This window comes from Myotis brandtii, unplaced genomic scaffold (genome assembly GCF_000412655.1).
Source record: "Myotis brandtii unplaced genomic scaffold, ASM41265v1 scaffold18, whole genome shotgun sequence".
NCBI classification, from domain to species: Eukaryota; Metazoa; Chordata; class Mammalia; order Chiroptera; family Vespertilionidae; genus Myotis; species Myotis brandtii.
This window is the reverse complement of record NW_005356674.1, coordinates 12697081-12714824: the sequence shown is the minus strand read 5'-3', so window position 1 is coordinate 12714824 and position 17744 is coordinate 12697081. Positions and strand designations below refer to the sequence as shown.

The 17744-nt window shown below is 38.0% G+C and overlaps 1 protein-coding gene across 1 annotated transcript in view; it reads right to left on the bottom strand.

Annotated features, from left to right (window-relative positions):
• Window positions 1–17357, bottom strand: part of LOC102242341 (ubiquitin-conjugating enzyme E2 E2) — a 240825-nt gene extending 223468 nt beyond the window's left edge. Inside the window, exons 1-2 of the mRNA XM_005863644.2 lie at window positions 17176–17357; window positions 8117–8167 (exon numbers count right to left, since the gene is read on the bottom strand). Of these exons, the coding sequence (XP_005863706.1) occupies window positions 8117–8167; window positions 17176–17351 (227 nt within the window). The 5' untranslated portion in view covers window positions 17352–17357. The remainder of the gene's footprint in view (window positions 1–8116; window positions 8168–17175) is intronic.
• Between the last annotated feature and the right edge of the window lie 387 nt (window positions 17358–17744).

The window sequence follows — 17744 nt, the reverse complement described above, 5'->3', positions numbered from 1 at the left end:
GAGTCAAGTTTCTAAGCTTTCTAAATCTCCATTTTCCGGCTAATGAAAAGAAAATAGGATTCCACCCAGTCTCCTATCTACCTACTCCAGGACTTCCGTGAGGATCAAATGACATGAGGCACAGGAAAACACTTCTCAGACATTTGGTTAAACTGTAAAATGTTTGCATCTGGGTATAAAGCAAGTCGGGTTCCTGGGCTGAAGAAACTCCAAGGAGGCTAGTCGCTAGGGAGAGGAAGCCAGGCGTTGCCATGTGACATCATTACCCTGCACCCACAGCCACTGTTTCTGGGCTGGGCTGGGCTGTGGGCCACATTTTGCGCCATGGGGTCTTGGCAGCGTTGGCTGCGATTTGGTGGGCTGTCACTCTGGGGTGGTGGTGGGGCCTGTGTCCCACTTGGCAGAAGCCGAATGTTGGTTTGTCAGCACCAGATCTGCAGTGCTGTTTCATTTTAAATGGCCAGTGCGTGTCATGGCAGCTCCTGAGTTGAGCATCTGCCCCCTGGTGGTCAGTGCGTGTCATAAGTACTGGTTGGATGGTCAGACGGTCACTTAGGCTTTTATATATATAGATAGAAGATAGATAATCTGCCTTGCTCCAAGAAAATTCTAAGGCAGCTTAAAATTTTTATGTAGTGTAAAGTACAAAATGAAGATATAGATATAAAAGGGGGGAGAAAAGTAGGAAAATAAAACACAAACAGAGTTAAGGATTCTACACAAAATGCAGTTAATCACTGAAGTTATAAAGTAAATAAGGCTATTAGCTTCTGGACTACTAATGTAAAAAGGGAAAGCATTATCAATTTTAAGATTTGCAGAAGCCATAGATATTGGCAGTTTCTATCAATACATAGTACCATCATTCTCCTACTCTTGGTTCTCTAAGGATCTGTATATTTTATATCCCAATTAGTTGTAACCAGATCTTTAAGGATTAAGAACTACAACTGGATACCTGCCTGGTATACCAGGATAGCCTACACTTGACCTAGCACAGATCTAATATTAAGCCCTCAGTAAATACTAACGTGAACTGTAGGGGAACATGACCTAGAATTAGGTAGAGTAACAGTGTCAATATGGCATTAAGAAGGCAGACATGTACAAACACTGAGTGAAGACCTGTCAAATATAAAGAAATCCTTTACCTGGATAAGTGCTAATTATAACATATGTATGCAAAAAGCACACACACTAGGGAGTGTGATAGAAATCGCTATACTAAAAAAAGTTACTTTTCAAAGGTTCCAGCTAAATACTGTCTCACAGAATTCAAGTTAAACATAGTATAAATAATATTTGAGATCGCCTTGCATGTGATTTTTTATTTTCTTTTTTCTTAATTGAATCACAAATAGCCACAAATGTAATTTTGAGTTTATTTCTCTAGCTACTCACATATGTGAAAAAATAAAGAATGAAAGATTTTTAAAAAACCCTGGGATTAAATCCAAATCAACCATTTCTAGTTGTGTAACCCTGAGCAAGTTGCTTAACCCCAGACATACCAGAGTGGTTAAAAAGACTAAATGACATCATACATAAAAATCCTTGAAAAGCTACAAAATGCTATATAAATATCACTACAATGACCAATTAGGAAAACAATTAGTGCACTGGTGGCTCTTACTAGAGCAGCGGTCACCAACCGGTGATCCGCGGACCACTGGTGGTCCATAAGGTCCGAAAGGTTGGCGACCGCTGGTTTAAGGAAACCTTTGGAACAGCAGTCGCCAACCAATGGTCCACGGATGACTGGTGGTCCATGAGGTCCGAAAGGTTGGCGACCACTGTTCTAGAGATCAAACCTATTTAGACACTGTCCCCAATTTCTATCTCAATGCTTTCCTGTTCTTTGATATAGTTTTGAAAAATGTTTTCAAAACACATTTTCCCTACATACTATTTTCATTACTATAATTTGGAAAATACATTTTCCTCTATTTAATGGCTCTCACCAACAGTAAGGTGAGATAATGGTTAGGTACTGACCTCTTCTATACTGGGAATACCTTAACTAATTTGTTAAGACAATGAAAAGTAAATCAGTTATAGGATTTACAGTTTCTGATTCAAAAGTTACTACAAAGCCTTCCTACATACTATTTTCATTACTATAATTTGGAAAATACATTTTCCTCTATTTAATGGCTCTCACCAACAGTAAGGTGAGATAATGGTTAGGTACTGACCTCTTCTATACTGGGAATACCTTAACTAATTTGTTAAGACAATGAAAAGTAAATCAGTTATAGGATTTACAGTTTCTGATTCAAAAGTTACTACAAAGCTACAGGTACTGTAGCTAAAGGCTTTGTGGTACTGGCATAATGACAGACATATAGGTCAATGCAATAAAATTGAGAGTTCAAAAATAAAACTTCACATTTAGGATCCATTCGTTTTTCAACAAGGATGTCAAGAAAATTCAATGGGGAAAATGGTCTTTTGAGCAAATGGTACTGAGATAATTGGGTATCCACAAGGAAATGAATGAAGTTGATCCTCTATCTCACAACATATACAAGATGAATCAGAGACCAAAACATAAAAGCTAAACAAAAAACACTCACAAGAAAAATATAGGCATAAATCTTCAGCGTCTTGGATTAACCAATGGTTTCTTAGAAATAACACCAAACACACAAGCAAAAACAGAAAAAATATATAGATTAACTGGACTTTATCAAAATGTAAAACTTTTTTGCTTCAAATGTCACTATCAAGAAAGTGAAAAATATAGCCACCAAATAGGAGAAGGTATTTGTAAATCATATATCTGATACAGGACTTGTATCAAAAATAAAGAACAATTACAACTCCATAGTAAAAAGACAATTTAAAAATGGACCAAGGACCTGAATAAATATTTTTCCAAAGAAGACATAAAAATGGTCAATATGAAAAGATGGTAGTCATCATTACTATCCATCATGGTAATTAATGCAAATCAAAACCACAATGACATACTGCTTCACACCTACTAGGATGGCTATCATAAAAAAGATAGACAATAAAAACTGCCCAGGCTGTGGAAAAATTGAAACTCTCCCCCTTGAAGGGAAGGGAAGATGGTGCAGCCACTTTGGGATATAATCTGGCAGTTCCCCAAAAGGTACTATATGATCCAGCAATGCCACTCCTATAGAAATGAAAACTGATGTCCACACAAAACCTGTACAAAAATGTCCACAGCATTATTCATAATAGCCAAAGGGTGAAAACAACCTAAATGTCCATCAACAGATGAATGGATAAATATAGTATATTCACACAACAGGATATTATATAAGTAAAAAGAAATAAAACGCTGATGCATGTTATACATGCATGAACCTTGAAAAACATTATGCTTTGTGAAAGAAGCCAGTCACAAAAGACCACATATTGTATGATTCCCTTTATAATGAAATGTCCAGAATAGGAAAATCCATAGAGACAGAAAGTAGAGGAAGGCTGCCTAGGATTGGGTGGTGGGATAGTTGGGAGGAAATGAGGAAGTAGTAACTGCTAAGAGATATGGTGTATCTTTTTGGGGTGATCAATACATTGTAAAATTGATTATGATGGTTACCCAACTCTGTGAATATACTAAAAGCGACTGAATTTTACACTTTACATCTCAATAAAGCTATTACAATTATTCTAAAAAGTAAAGCAGAGCCTGTGTTCAATGAATTGTAGATCATTGAAACATAGCAATAAAAAGTGAAAACTGCTAGTAAAACTGAACTACATCCTCTGTTTTAGTATTTCCTCCTTTTACTTGCTAAAGTACTAAATAAAAAATCAAAACCCAAACCAATCATTTTACTGTAGTCTCTACTTTCAAACAGTAGTAAGAATCTCTGTCCCATTTCCATGCTCATAAAACTAATACAACATTTACAAGGGGCAGCAATTCCACCTGTTAGAACTCTGTAAAGGTACAGCATGAATTTTACCCATTCAATCCAGCTAAGCTGGTGTGCGAGGCACTGAGGTACTAAGCACTGCTAACCAACAGCTAAGCACCTTCAACTCTGCTGGTAATATGAAAACATTTATGAATCTGCAGAGACCTCAAAATAGAACCCCTGCAAATCTTATAGGCCAATTATGTTATCCATGATAAGAGCTGAGGCCAAGCAAATATATCCACTATTTATAGGAAATACTTAAGTATAAAACCAGATTTCACCAAAATTATGTATAATTTTCTATGCATATGGCTCTACAGATGAACAGAAACTTTGTCTTAGGTGTATCACAAAGTTTGGTTTACAAACATTAACTCTTACATTGTAATTTTTTTAAAACTCATAATCAAACTCAGCTTTATTATAAAAAACTATATTGTTGCCTTTTTACCCCAAAGACAACATAAAAGAAAACTGCAAGATGTACAGGCATGTGTTTCCTATACAAAGAAATAATTCAACCTATTAGCAAAGTATTTTGTGGATACTTTTTTAAAATAATGGTCAGGTTTCTTCAAAACCTGAAAAAGAATTAAACAATAACTTCCTCTAAAAATGCCATTAGCGGTTCTCAACCTGTGGGTCGCCAACCTGTGGGTCACGACCCCTTTGGGGGTCAACGACCCTTTCACAGGGGTCGCCTAAGACCATCGGAAAACACATATATAAACAGTGGTTCTCAACCTTCCTAATGCCGCGACCCTTTAATACAGTTCCTCATATTGTGGTGACCCCCAACCATAAAATTATTTTCGTTGCTACTTCATAACTGTAATTTTGCTACTGTTATGAATCGTAATGTAAATATCTGATATGCAGGATGTATTTTCATTGTTACAAATTGAACATAATTAAAGCATAGTGATTAATCACAAAAACAATATGTAATTATAGATGTGTTTTCCGATGGTCTTAGGCGACCCCTGTGAAAGGGTCGTTCGACCCCCAAAGGGGTCGCGACCCACAGGTTGGCAACCCACAGGTTGAGAACCGCTGCCTTACATAAACTTATCTACCTAAACTGAGTGATATAATTCAGGGAGATTTTATATCCACAACAAGTTCAATACTTAAACACAGGCTAGTTAGTTCTTGCAATATGATTCCAAGAATTACTTAACTGGGCATCATGCAAGAGATGCACCAAAATTCGGAAGTCCCATACACACAAAACTGGGCTCTTCTAGTCTTTTAAGGTTCCAGAAAATAATACTAAACCACACTTTAAGTGGAATGCGACACCCACCCTCTGCCACTGAGACAATCAATAAAAATCCTCCTCCACTCCAATTGCCTAAATAGGTAAACCCACAGATGTCTCCTCACACATAATCTTTATCTGTGATAGCAAGCTTGCCACTAACTACCCAAGCAACCAAAAGGTTTGAGAGGCATGCATTACTGGGAAATGTAAGACAAAAAGGGAGTATGAGAGGAATGGAATGTTGACTTCTTCTATGAGGTAGATAGCTTTAATTTACTAGACTTCTAGAAATTAATTCATTATAACCATTAGGACAGATGTGCAGTCAGCACAGAACTTTTAAAATATCAACTACAAAAGCACTGTCAAACTTTATGCCAAAAATGAACCAAACTAAAAGCATGCTCTAACTTCTCTTTCTGAAGACAGTAACCACATTCTCAATGAAATACAGATAGGCAGATTTACTATAAACCACAATCAAATATTTGACACCAAGCAATGCAAAAACCACAGTAATCCACTTAACAAACACACTGAACACACCTGTATTAAGTAGCACAAGCACATAGAGAATGTAGAACTAATCACCACTTACCAATCAGCAACAGCATAGAGGATCCTTTACTTGCCAAAGGGGAGCACCACATCCATGAAGGTGGTGGACAGGATCTTTATCTCTGCTTGATTCCGTCTAATCAACTACTTTGGATCAATAAAAGGAGCCAAAGCCACTGCACCACAGACTTCAGCCTCACTTCTAAAGCAAACTTATTGGTATCCAATCTTCATACCATTAAGTGGATTTCCTTGCAAAGTCCCATAAGCAAACAAATTAATCAAAGTAGATACAGGCACACCTCATTTTATACTACTAGTAGTGCTTCATTTTACTGAGCGTCACAGACATGTCTTTTACAAATTGAAGGCAAGACCTTCTACCAGCAAAAGATTATTACTTGCTTTATTGTGTTACTCCCTTAATTACGGTGGTCTGGAACAGAAACCACAATGTCTTCAAAGTATGCCTGTACAATGATATAATGATACATATGTCAATTATATCTCAATAAAACTGGGAGAGGGTGAAAATACAACAAAATAGGTATCTTTCCTGAAACTGTTTGAAGAGCTTATTATGTATAACATCACATTTAAAAATGCTGTTTATAAAAAGCTTATGTAACCAGTAATGATATCATTAACTAAAAAGGCTCAATGAAAAAATAAATCTCCAAATTTAAAATGACACTATAAACTTTTCTTTTTTACTTTAAATAGAACCATGGTTTAATTATTTTATTTAAATAATAACCATTATGTAATTTCTTTCCTCAGACAAGTTTCAGGCATGTTTACAATATGTTGGTTTAATCAAAGTTAAATTATTATCTATAATAAGTCAGGGCTAAATTAGAGTAATATATTAGAAAATAATATGTCTGATAGCAAAGTTGCAGTCTAACCATCACGTAATATTTTATGTGGACTTCATTTATCAAAAATAAGCCTTAAACAAGCTCATTTAAACAAAGTAGTTTATTTTGCCAATAATCTGTTGTTGAAATTTAAGCAAGTATATAAGTTGTCTATCAAAAATCTATTGTTTGTAAAAAGGTTACAAAAATAATATACGTGGTAAAATACAGCTTATTTAAAAACAAAGATTCAAACAAGTAAAGCAAATACTATCCTAAGAAATGGGATTTTAGGTTTAATTCAAACTGGAGTTCTTCTGCAATCCATTTACATGAATTGGCCACCAAAGCCTAATAATTATCTGCCGATCTGAAACGGCTTTGATGTAACATGTCTTAAATGCGACAAAAAGTCTTATTGTTCAATAGTTTTACCTAACAAAAAAATGTGTTCTATTGATTGAAACATTCTGTGAACATTGTTACAAGTTTATATACTGTATACGACTCTCATGTAAAGAACCAAATTAAATTCACCACCAACATAATAAACCTTAATAGAATTTTTCCTACACAAAATAGCTGTCAACTAGCCAACTATCAATGTATCCATCTGCAAAATTTTCCATTTCATTAATATCTGTAGTTACTATCTTTACTTTCACACAAAAGTAAGATCAGTAAAATCAGAAATCAGACCAAACAATAAATTCTAATGCATTCAATACTGGAAACACTTTCCTGTAATCTACCCTCTCACCTTCAATCCACAAGACTACCAATTTAAACTATGAAAACTCTGTATTGGCCTGGTTCCAACACTGACCTCGGATCAAACAGAAAGAAATGTCTTAAAATAGCCAAACAGCCATCTTCCAACTACTGCACCAGACTGAAGATACAGCGTAAAGCTGGAGGTTATTTTTCTCCTCTTCCTCTGTGTACCTGTGTATCATTAATCATTTCCAGGCAAGTACTTATACTTCCTATAAGTAAATTCTGACCGGAAAATTGATGACATGTGGTCAGAAAGGAGAGAGTGTTTTAAATTTAATATCATTGCTTCAAATCACCCATTCTTACTTAGTCACAACTGATGACTATAAGAAATAATGTACACCAGGAAGAACGGTTTAATGTTTTGCCACTTTAAAAAATCAATTTTCAACAAGATAACTGAATAATTATCAAACAGCAAATATTTTAGTTACACTATTATTCTATCATTAAAGAAATCATTTAAGGCCCCAACAACTCTTCAAGTAAAAGATAATTGTATTTGTTACCCTATAATTTCATTATCTTATTGTTATTTCATTACTCTTTTTGGCAACTCCATTCTACCACTACAGACATACTTGCTGAATATTCCATTTATGCACAGAAATAATAACCACCACTGTCTTCCACAGTCACTTAAATCCAAACCCAATGTTTTTACTAATAAGACTACAACAGTTGCACATCAGACCAACAGTTCAATGATAACTTCTGCAAAAGAAGAGAATAAATAAAAATCCGCAAGTACTTACCTACAGTTGGGAGGAGGATCCAACGTAATTTCTGCAAGTTCCTTCTGAATTCTTTAAAATAAAGACAAAAAATGTTATGTTAAAATGTCTTCACTCTCTTAACATGTCATTAAAAATGTTATACTTTTACACTAATATTCCCATTTGTATGTTTTTAATTTGAAATAATACTGTATAAATCATTATATACAACTAGTAGCCCTGCACACGAATCCGTGCGTCAGTAGCTCGCTGCCGCCCTCTAGTAGCTCTCTGCCCACAGCCCTGCCCTCGTGTAGCTTCCTCTGCCCCCCCCCCCTCAATAGCTTGCTGCCCTGTCCCCTCCTGTAGCTCTCCGCCGCCCGCTTGAATCACCCTCCTGATTCGTGATCCGGTCGTTACTCGGTAGGTCGTTATGCTTCACGGTGTAACGACCATTTGCATATTACATCTTTATTATATAGTATAACAAAAAAGTACAAATTTCTACCAGTTTTGACAATGCACCTACAAAAGGGTAACAAGACTGGCCACTATCACTTCATGCAGCCTGTGGAAGGCAGCACTGTGACTTAAAACTTCCTTAAACCACTGAACTGATAACACTAACCAAATGTTCTAGTTTAAATTGGAAACCTATGCCACATTATATATGGATCATTCCAGCTTCTGATTTGTACTAGAACATTCCCATATAGGACTGAAAAGATGATCAGATTAAACTAAATCATAACATCCTGGTTGATCCAATCAATTGAAGAAATGATTATCAGGATCACATTTCAACACCTGCAACTACTATCAAAATACATATGGTATTCCTCTCAGAAGCACCTAGGTTGGAACAGGTTGAGTGAGGCTTTCAAGTTTGGCACTATTCAATCTTCTGCTAGAATTATCCTATTAATATGTGAATCTTCATTTTAATGTCACTGCATGAACTTCATGCAAATAAAAAAAGGGAATTTTTTTAAAAAACTGTGTTATTTTCTTTGATTTTTTAACTGTACCTAACCCCTATATACATACACAATAACAGTGCTATACTTAGCAAGCTCTCAACTATTACTCATGCATTATTAAATGCAGGCTTTATTAAAGTAAATACAAAAAAAAAAATTCTCAAAAGCACTTCTTCTTTGCCCTGGTTTTTAACTATGAGATTCACTACTGCTGGATGCCTGCTGTCTGGTAATTACTGTGATAGTGTATGGGATGATAGATGACTACAGTGCCTTAAAAAACAAAAATGTGAACAAAAACATTTACTCTCAATTTCATTCTACATCTTTTTCAAGACAAAAATATGGAGCTACCAAAATATATGTGACTCCTCCAAGAGGACTGGCACCAACACCCTAAGGAAATCGCATGCTGCTAATATAATTTTCACTTCTATAAACCATGTGATTCAATGTTGGGAAGGCATTATAAAGTAGAGCAAGACTGATAAATTCAAAGTCAAAAAATTTCATTTTAACTCTGCCATGCCATTAATTAAGAGTTCGGGGGAGGGGGGGTGCACCTGCTCAAACTGCTCTTTCTCTCTCTCTTCCTCTCTCTTTCTCAGCCTCAGTTTTCTGTCCTATAAAATGAGGAAGTTCTCCAGGACAAATTCCATGATCTCTTTTATTTTTAAAACATTATTTTCACCCTGGCTGGTTTTGCTCGGTGGATAGAGCGTCAGCCTGGTGACTGAAGGGTTCTAGGTTCGATTCTGGTTAAGGGCACATGCCAGGGGTTGCGGGCTCCATCCCCAGTGGGTGGGGGGGAGGGGCATGCAGGAGGCAGCCAATCAATAATTCTCTCATCAATGATGTTTCCATCTCTCTCCCCCTCTCCCTTCCACTCTGAAATCAATCAAAATATTTTTTTAAAAACAAAACATGATTTTTTCCTAATATGGATTCTATGATGTATTTACATGCACATAAAGCACAGATTGCCCACAATTAAATGAGTGACATCTCAAAGATCTGATCCAGGAGAACACACAAGACTATATAACAACTAGAGGCCCGGTGCATGAAAATCGTGCACTGGGGAGGGGGGTTGTCCCTAATATAATCTTGGCAACCTCAGTCCTCTGTTCTACCAAGATAACTGTTGTAAAGATACTGGAGGCCAGGTGCACGAAATTCATGCACTGGGGGGGGGTGTCCCTCAGCCTAGCCTGCACCCTCTCCAATCTGGAACTCCTCAAGGGATGTCTGACTGTGGTTTAGGCCCACAGGGATCGGGCCTATGCCCCCAACTGCCCTCCCCTGCCATCCCAGTCACCCCTAAACTGCCCTCCCTGCCAGCCTGGTCGCCCCTAACTTCCCCTGCCCACCGGCCTGGTTGCCTCTTACTGCCCCCCCTCCCCCCCGCGGCCTAGTCACCACCAACTTCCCCCCTCTGCCAGCCTGGTCACTCCTAACTGCTCCCCCCTGCCAGCCTGCTCACCCCCAACTGGCCCACCCGCCAGCCTGCTCATCCCCAACTGGCCCACCCACCAGCCTGCTCACCCCCAACTAGCGCATGCCGGCCCCGCCAGCCTGCTCATCCCCAACTGGCCCACCCACCAGCCTGCTCACCCCCAACTAGCGCACCCTGCCGGCCTGCTTGCCCCCAACTGCCCTCCCCTCCTGGCTTGATCGCCCCTAACTGCCTCTGCCTCAGCCCTGCCACTATGGCTTTGTCCAGAAGGAAGTCCAGAAGGTCTCCCAGTCTAATTAGCATATTACCCTTTTATTAGTTTAATGTTCAGACAATTTATTGGTCTTTAACTATAGATAAAGCACAGAAGATGGGTAGTAATTGCACTACACAATGTAAATGTGACTAACCTTGAAGATGTAAAATTAAGTGTAGCTAGTAGAAACCAGCTAAAAGTGGATGGAAGATGGGTGTGAGTAGATGGAAAGGAGAATGGGTATTCATATTCCCAAAGTAGGAAATCAAGAAATATTGTTGAAATTTGAAGGAATAAGAAATAGTGATTATCTTTAACTGGGAGGAGTATAAAGAAAGGAGGAATAGGTAAACAAGCTACATCCTCAAATTTCATAGCAAGGAGTCAAAAGGTATTATTCATGTTAACAATTCAACAGATAGATATAAGTATATTATTTAGAGTTCTGCAGAAAACTAACAGAAGAATTACACCCAGAGACAGCCAAAAAGAGTTTGCTTCAAGGAAATAAAATTAGGATAGAAGGCTGTTTGGACAGAAAACTGTTGCTTTCCATTAAAAATGTCTCTGTAATATTTAATTTGTTACCAGAAACATGAATTACTGTTACAAATTGTTTTTAAACTAAGAGGAACAAAAGAATAGGCATTCAAAAGAGCATGTCAAAGGAAACTATTTGTAACATAAAAGAACTTCTTTGGGAATTTTCAAATAACTCATCTTGCTTTATACTTACATTGTCCCTTTTAGTTTAGAAAAACTGATATATCATAATTTTCTGCCATAGAATTCTATTTTGGAACTTGAACCTCTCCAGACTCTATAATTCCAAGTCTAATTATTCAATACAAAAAGCAATTTACTGATAAACTTGACAACTCTGAGCAATGAGTTAATACATTATACCTAAAAATGGTTGTATTTCTCTTAACAAAAAAGATTATACTAAGAATTGCTATTTAAACAGTTGCAAGATGTCCTGCTGTTTTCAATGACAGCAATTCAATTCTATCTCAAAAGTTGTGATCATAGTATATATTAAGTTTCTCAGTCTTGACATGCGGGGTAGAGAAGGTAGCTATTTCAGGCACTGTCCCTTAGAGTGAGGAAAAATGAAAAAGTATCAATAATTCACACTCACAGTGTACCTTTCAAATGATGACCTTAGACCATTAAAAGTGAATTAATCTCACAGAATTCTCTAAGTATTACTGGTTTATCAGTCCCCATTTAACAGATAAAGAAACTAAGGCTAGTTATTGTAGCTGCTAAGATGAAAGGTAATTATCTTGCTAAATCAAACAAACAAAAAGACCTCTCTCTTAACAGAACTTTTAAAACAAAATTATTTCTTTAGACATAAATCAACTGGACAATTGCCTAAATTTCCCATTTCTACCTGGCAGTGCCAATTCTGTATTATGATACAGAATTTGGCAACTGCACATAGTTTCTGAAAAAAGTCAGAAGCAAAATATAGACTACATTTCAGTATCTAAGATTTCACCTAAAACCTAAACTGCTCCAGGTATGATAAAAGTACTGCTTGTGGCTGTCATTGCTAAAAAGAAGGAGGAGGGGATAGTGGCAGGGGAATAACAATCTTGATTCACTGAGACTTAATTGAAGAATATGGTAACAATACTAGTGGCCTGGTGCACAGATTCATGCACATTGAAAGGAAAATCATTAGAAGGTGGCCAGCCGGGCGGGAGTGGGCAAGATGGGCTGGACATGCCCTGGAGCCAACCTCCTGAGGTCCTTCCCCGGCCAGGCGCTGCCAGCTCGAAGGGCATCTTCGGAGTGAGCGGGGACCCTCTGGCAGGTGGGGTCCCTTGGCCTGGCCTCCGGGGATCAGGCCGAAAATGGCTCTCTGACATCCCCCAAGGGATCCCAGAGTGTGAGAGGGCACTCTGCAAAGTTGCTGTCATACAGGGTGTGGAATGCAAATGCAAGTGTGCAGTAAAGCAGATTCAGGGCCGACAGTGCCCCAGCAACACCATAACCCACTGCCGAAGGTGGAATCCTGCGGGCCCTACAAGGAATTGGGCTCCCTCCTCTCTGGTTCTGGGGTGGGTCAGCAGCTCCTGCACTGAGCGTCTGCCCCCTGGTGGTCAGTGGTGTCATACCTACTGGCCAGTCAGACGGTTGCTTAGCCTTTTATATATATAGATTATACAAAATGGAGACAATATGAAGCACTCATTTTAACATCAACATAATGGATTAGTAGTTCAGAAAAATTAAGCAGTGTATATATAGTCACATGTTTTAGGTTAAAAAAAATTTCAATAACTCATTCAGGGCCAAGTAGAACATGACTATGTGGACATGGGGATTTTTACAAAGGTGTTTTCTTGGCAGTTACTTTAGAAAAACAAACAAAAAAAAAAACACCCTTCCCACCTAGATGAATTTCTATATTCCCCTACAGACTGCATTCCTCAGTTATTTGAGAACCCCTATTCTGACCAATTGAATCAACTGGTCAAAGCTTCCAAAATGAACTTATTCTCAAGAAGAAAATCATGCAACTAATTACTAAAAATCTTTAAATCTCATAGTAGCATCTGAATTAACCTAGAAAACATGGAGCCATTGCAAATAATAAGCCTCGAGTTTAATCCTGAATGGTGACACAGTAGACACCCCCCATTATCCACAGGGTCTACTGTCCAAGATCCCCAGTGGATGGATGCCTGAAACTTCAGATAGTACAGAACCATAGATGTACTAAGTTTTTTCCCTATACATATATACCTATGATAAAGTTTAATTTAGGCAATTTCATAGGTAGAAGAATAGTTCTTACCACAGATCTTAACAACTTCAGCATATGATTTTTTTCTTAAGTTGAAAATTTTCACTTTTTCACTTACAGTAACACTTTATGGCTTATCTTTGGCATATCAGAATTGCCAGCATCACTACTCTTGCACTGTAAAGCCATTATTAAGAAAAATAAGGGTAATTTGAACACAAGCACTGGGATACCACAACAGTCTATCTGATAACCTAGATGGCTACTAAGTGACCAAAGAACAGATAGACAAAAGGATGATAAAGTCCCAAATGGGAGTCAGATTTCATTATACTACTCAGAACAACGTGCAACTTAAAACTTGTGAATTATTTCTGAAATTTTCCAATTACTATTTTCAGACTGTGGTTGACTTCAGGTAACTGAAACTGCAGGAAGAGAAACCGCAAACAAGAGGAAACTACTGTATATACAGGTGATCTCTGAACAACACTGGGGTTGGGGGCACCAACCACCTCACAGTCGAAAATCCATGTGTAACTTTTGACTCCCCCCAAAACTTAACTAACCTCCCTTGGTATCACAAGAGATTGGTTCCAGAACCACCTCTCTTATATCAAAATGCATACATGCTCAAGCCTCTGTATAAAATGGCATAGATCGATGCATACAATTGGCCTTCTACATCTTTTGTTCCAACTGTGGAACAAAAACAATACAGGTATTTATTGAAAAAGAAAATCTACATATAAGTGGACTCACAGAGTTCAAACCCATGTTGTTGAAGGGTCAACTGTACTATATATCTGTGATTCTAAGAGACCACTGATTTAAAAAAAAACAACATTTTACAGAGTTCAAACCCATGTTGTTGAAGGGTCAACTGTATCTGTGATTCTAAAAGACCACTGATTTAAAAAAAAACATTTTTTTTTCTATTGATTTCAGAGGGGGAGAGAGAGAGATAGAAACATCAACTTCTGGTCGGGGAGTTTATGGGAGACAACCGATCTATGTTTGATCTATGTTTCTCTTTCACATGGATCTTTCTCTTTTTCTTCCTCTCTCTCATTCTCTCCCTTCCTCTCTCTAAAATCAATAAACATATCCTCTGGTGAGGATAAAAATAATTATACTTCTTACTTTCACCAATGCAAAAATACCAATTTCTAGTACATGACAATCAGATATACACACACACCATTTTATCCCCTATTTAAAGGGTAGGGGGAGAAAAACTAGGTTTATATAATCTCCACTTTGTACATACTGTAATAAAATGAAGTAAAAGATGACCCATGTACTTGAAAAATCTCACATAATCTTCACTTTCACACATTTTACAGTTTACTCTCTTTCATAAGCAGAACTTGGTATTTGCCACATCACCCAAGAAATACGATTTTTGAGGTATTTTACGGTGGTGCTGCCAGCCAAGGGAAAAGGCAGGGCCTCATGAACACAGACAGGAGTCTTTGCTGACTAGCAGTCCTGGGCAAGCAGAGCACAGACCTGGCAGAAGCCGTCTCCAGATCCTACAGCCCACAGACCTGGCCAGCCCATCCTCTCTCTCCCTTTCCTGACAAGCTGAGGAGGCCCTGTGAAAACCTCACTGGAAGCTGAGGACTGGAATAAAGTCTCCTCACTTACAGAGGGCCACAATCTGTACCTGAATACCTCTTACCCACCCACCCCCAAACTCCTTTCTTTCATCTCATTTTCATATTTTCTCCACTCCCACCTTTCTAATCCATCCTAATTCCACCCCCTATTTCCCAGGTGCAGGTCATTTTGTGTTATGGCCAAGTAGCAGAGGGGTAGGATCAGCCAACTGAAGCTCTCTGGACTTGTGGTGTGATAGCAAAAATAAACTGAACGTGCCCTAACGCAATGGTCGGCAAACTGCGGCTCGAGAGCCACACGCGGCTCTTTGGCCCCTTGAATGTGGCTCTTCCAGCCTTAGGATGCTTGCTCTTCCGGGAGGAGGTGGTGCTGGTTGGCTGCTGCCGCATCACGTGGGCCACGCCCACATTTAAGGGCTGGGCTGCTGGGAGGGTCACATGACCAGTCAAGAGCGCGGGCTGCTGCATGATGGGATTATAATGGCTGCCGTGAGCGTGCGTGTTCCTGAAAGAGAGATGGGAAAACCAGGCTTTTTATTGGTTTTACAAACACAGGGCTTCTTCTTCTTCTTTTTTTAAAAAGGGATTTTATTTATTTTTAAAATATATTTCTTTATTGGTTTCAGAGAGGAAGGGAGAAGGAGAGAGAGAGAGAGAAACATCAATGATGCCCTAACCGATTTGGCTCAGTGGATAGAGCGTTGGCCTGCGGACTGAAAGGTCCCAGGTTCGATTCCGGTCAAGGGCATGTACCTTGGTTGTGGGCACATCCCCAGTAGGAGGTGTGCAGGAGGCAGCTGATCGATGTTTTTCTCTCATCGATGTTTCTAACTCTCTATCCCTCTCCCTTCCTCACTGTAAAAAACGTCAATAAAATATATTTAAAAAATAAAGTAAAATAAACTGAACACTTTCCCCTGCACTAGCAAGTTCTAGTATAGAGGTTTAAAGTTCAAGTCTGACTTTCACACAACTCCTTCAACAGAGGTTAGGAATCAGCAACACACTTCTGGGAAGGGGAAACTGACCTCCCTAGTCCATGGAATGCTGACCACTCACCATCACGCCAACTTCTCTCCCTAAAAAGTCATGTCCCACCAGGGGACCTGAGAAGGGTCTTCCCAATCCTGAGGATTGACTAGGCCAGAGGGAAACAAGGCCTATTAGACCATAATGGTTTTTGATCTTTGGGAAAGGAGCTCCCCCTAATCCATACTCTCCAATAAAATATGAAGCTACCATTCAGTATTTTTAGACTGCTTAAAATTTACAGACTGTTTTTATATATACTTCCTTTTTAATATGAAAATGTATTAAAACAAAACAAGAATATTAAATCACAGGATCAGAACTCTACTAAATTTAATTCTCCTTTAAGCTGTTTTCCAAGAGATATTCAATATTTTAACAATATGAAAGCAGATTCCATCTGCTGAGTCCATTGACATGCCAATGATCATAAGCAATTGATGTGGCAATAGAGAATCATTCAAATATCTACCTTCCAGATATATCTATTTTCTAGAGAAAAAGAAAATCTTTATCAAGACTGACCCACTGCCTAACTTAATAAAACCAAAGTGCTTTTGTTGTATACTCTGGCATTTCCCACTTTATGAACAGGGAGTAGTAGAAAACATATAATCATTCAGTAACTACTTTAATAGGTTCCTACTCTCTACTCTGTATTACTGAACAGAATAAAATATTTATGGTCAAGTAACTACAAAGCAAACCATCACACTTTTACATGTATTTTTCTGTATATGCTCACCTACATAAACACACACAAACACACTATGAATATGTATTTATTAATTTGCCATGCTATTTCACTGACTTTAAATACCAAGAAGTTGACCTTGCCTACAACTAAAACCATGTAAAAGAAATAATCTTTAAGAAGAAAAATCATGAACTTCATGGTCCACACCCAAAATAAAAATGATAAAATGCAACTGAAAGATAGAAGTTAAGACAATAAATTGATACTAAAAGTTAAAGGTTACAACAACTAAGGTACCTTTTAGCACTAGTTGACAATTTAGCAGCTGTTTTGCTGGATAGTTTCCCCTCCTTTTTCTTGGGCTGAACTTGTTCTCTTTCTGGTTCCTGCTGAACACTTTCACGCTGGTCTCCATCAGAACTTCCTCCACTAGTGCTGGGACTGTCATCAACTCTTTGGGCCTCAGTGGACATTTTAGATCCTAATTTAAAGAAGCAAAAAGCATTTATTTAGTTATGGGAAAACTATTAACAAGGTGCCTCGAAAACAGAGAGGAAATGAGCCTCAAAGTAGAACAAGTAATGCTAATATAAAATGAACAAATTGGTCATTTACAAAAGAGCTTTGGGAATTAACAAAACTTTCATTCACTGAAAATATACTGAGAAGAGAAATGAAAACATATAAAATATATACACAAAATGTTCACAGCAACATTATTCATACAGCCAAAAAGAGAAAACAATTCAAATGTCTACTAACTGATGAATGAATATACCAAATATGATATATCCACATAATAGTCTTCAGCCACATAAAGGACTGAAGCACAGTATCCACATGCTACAACATGGGTGAACTTTGAA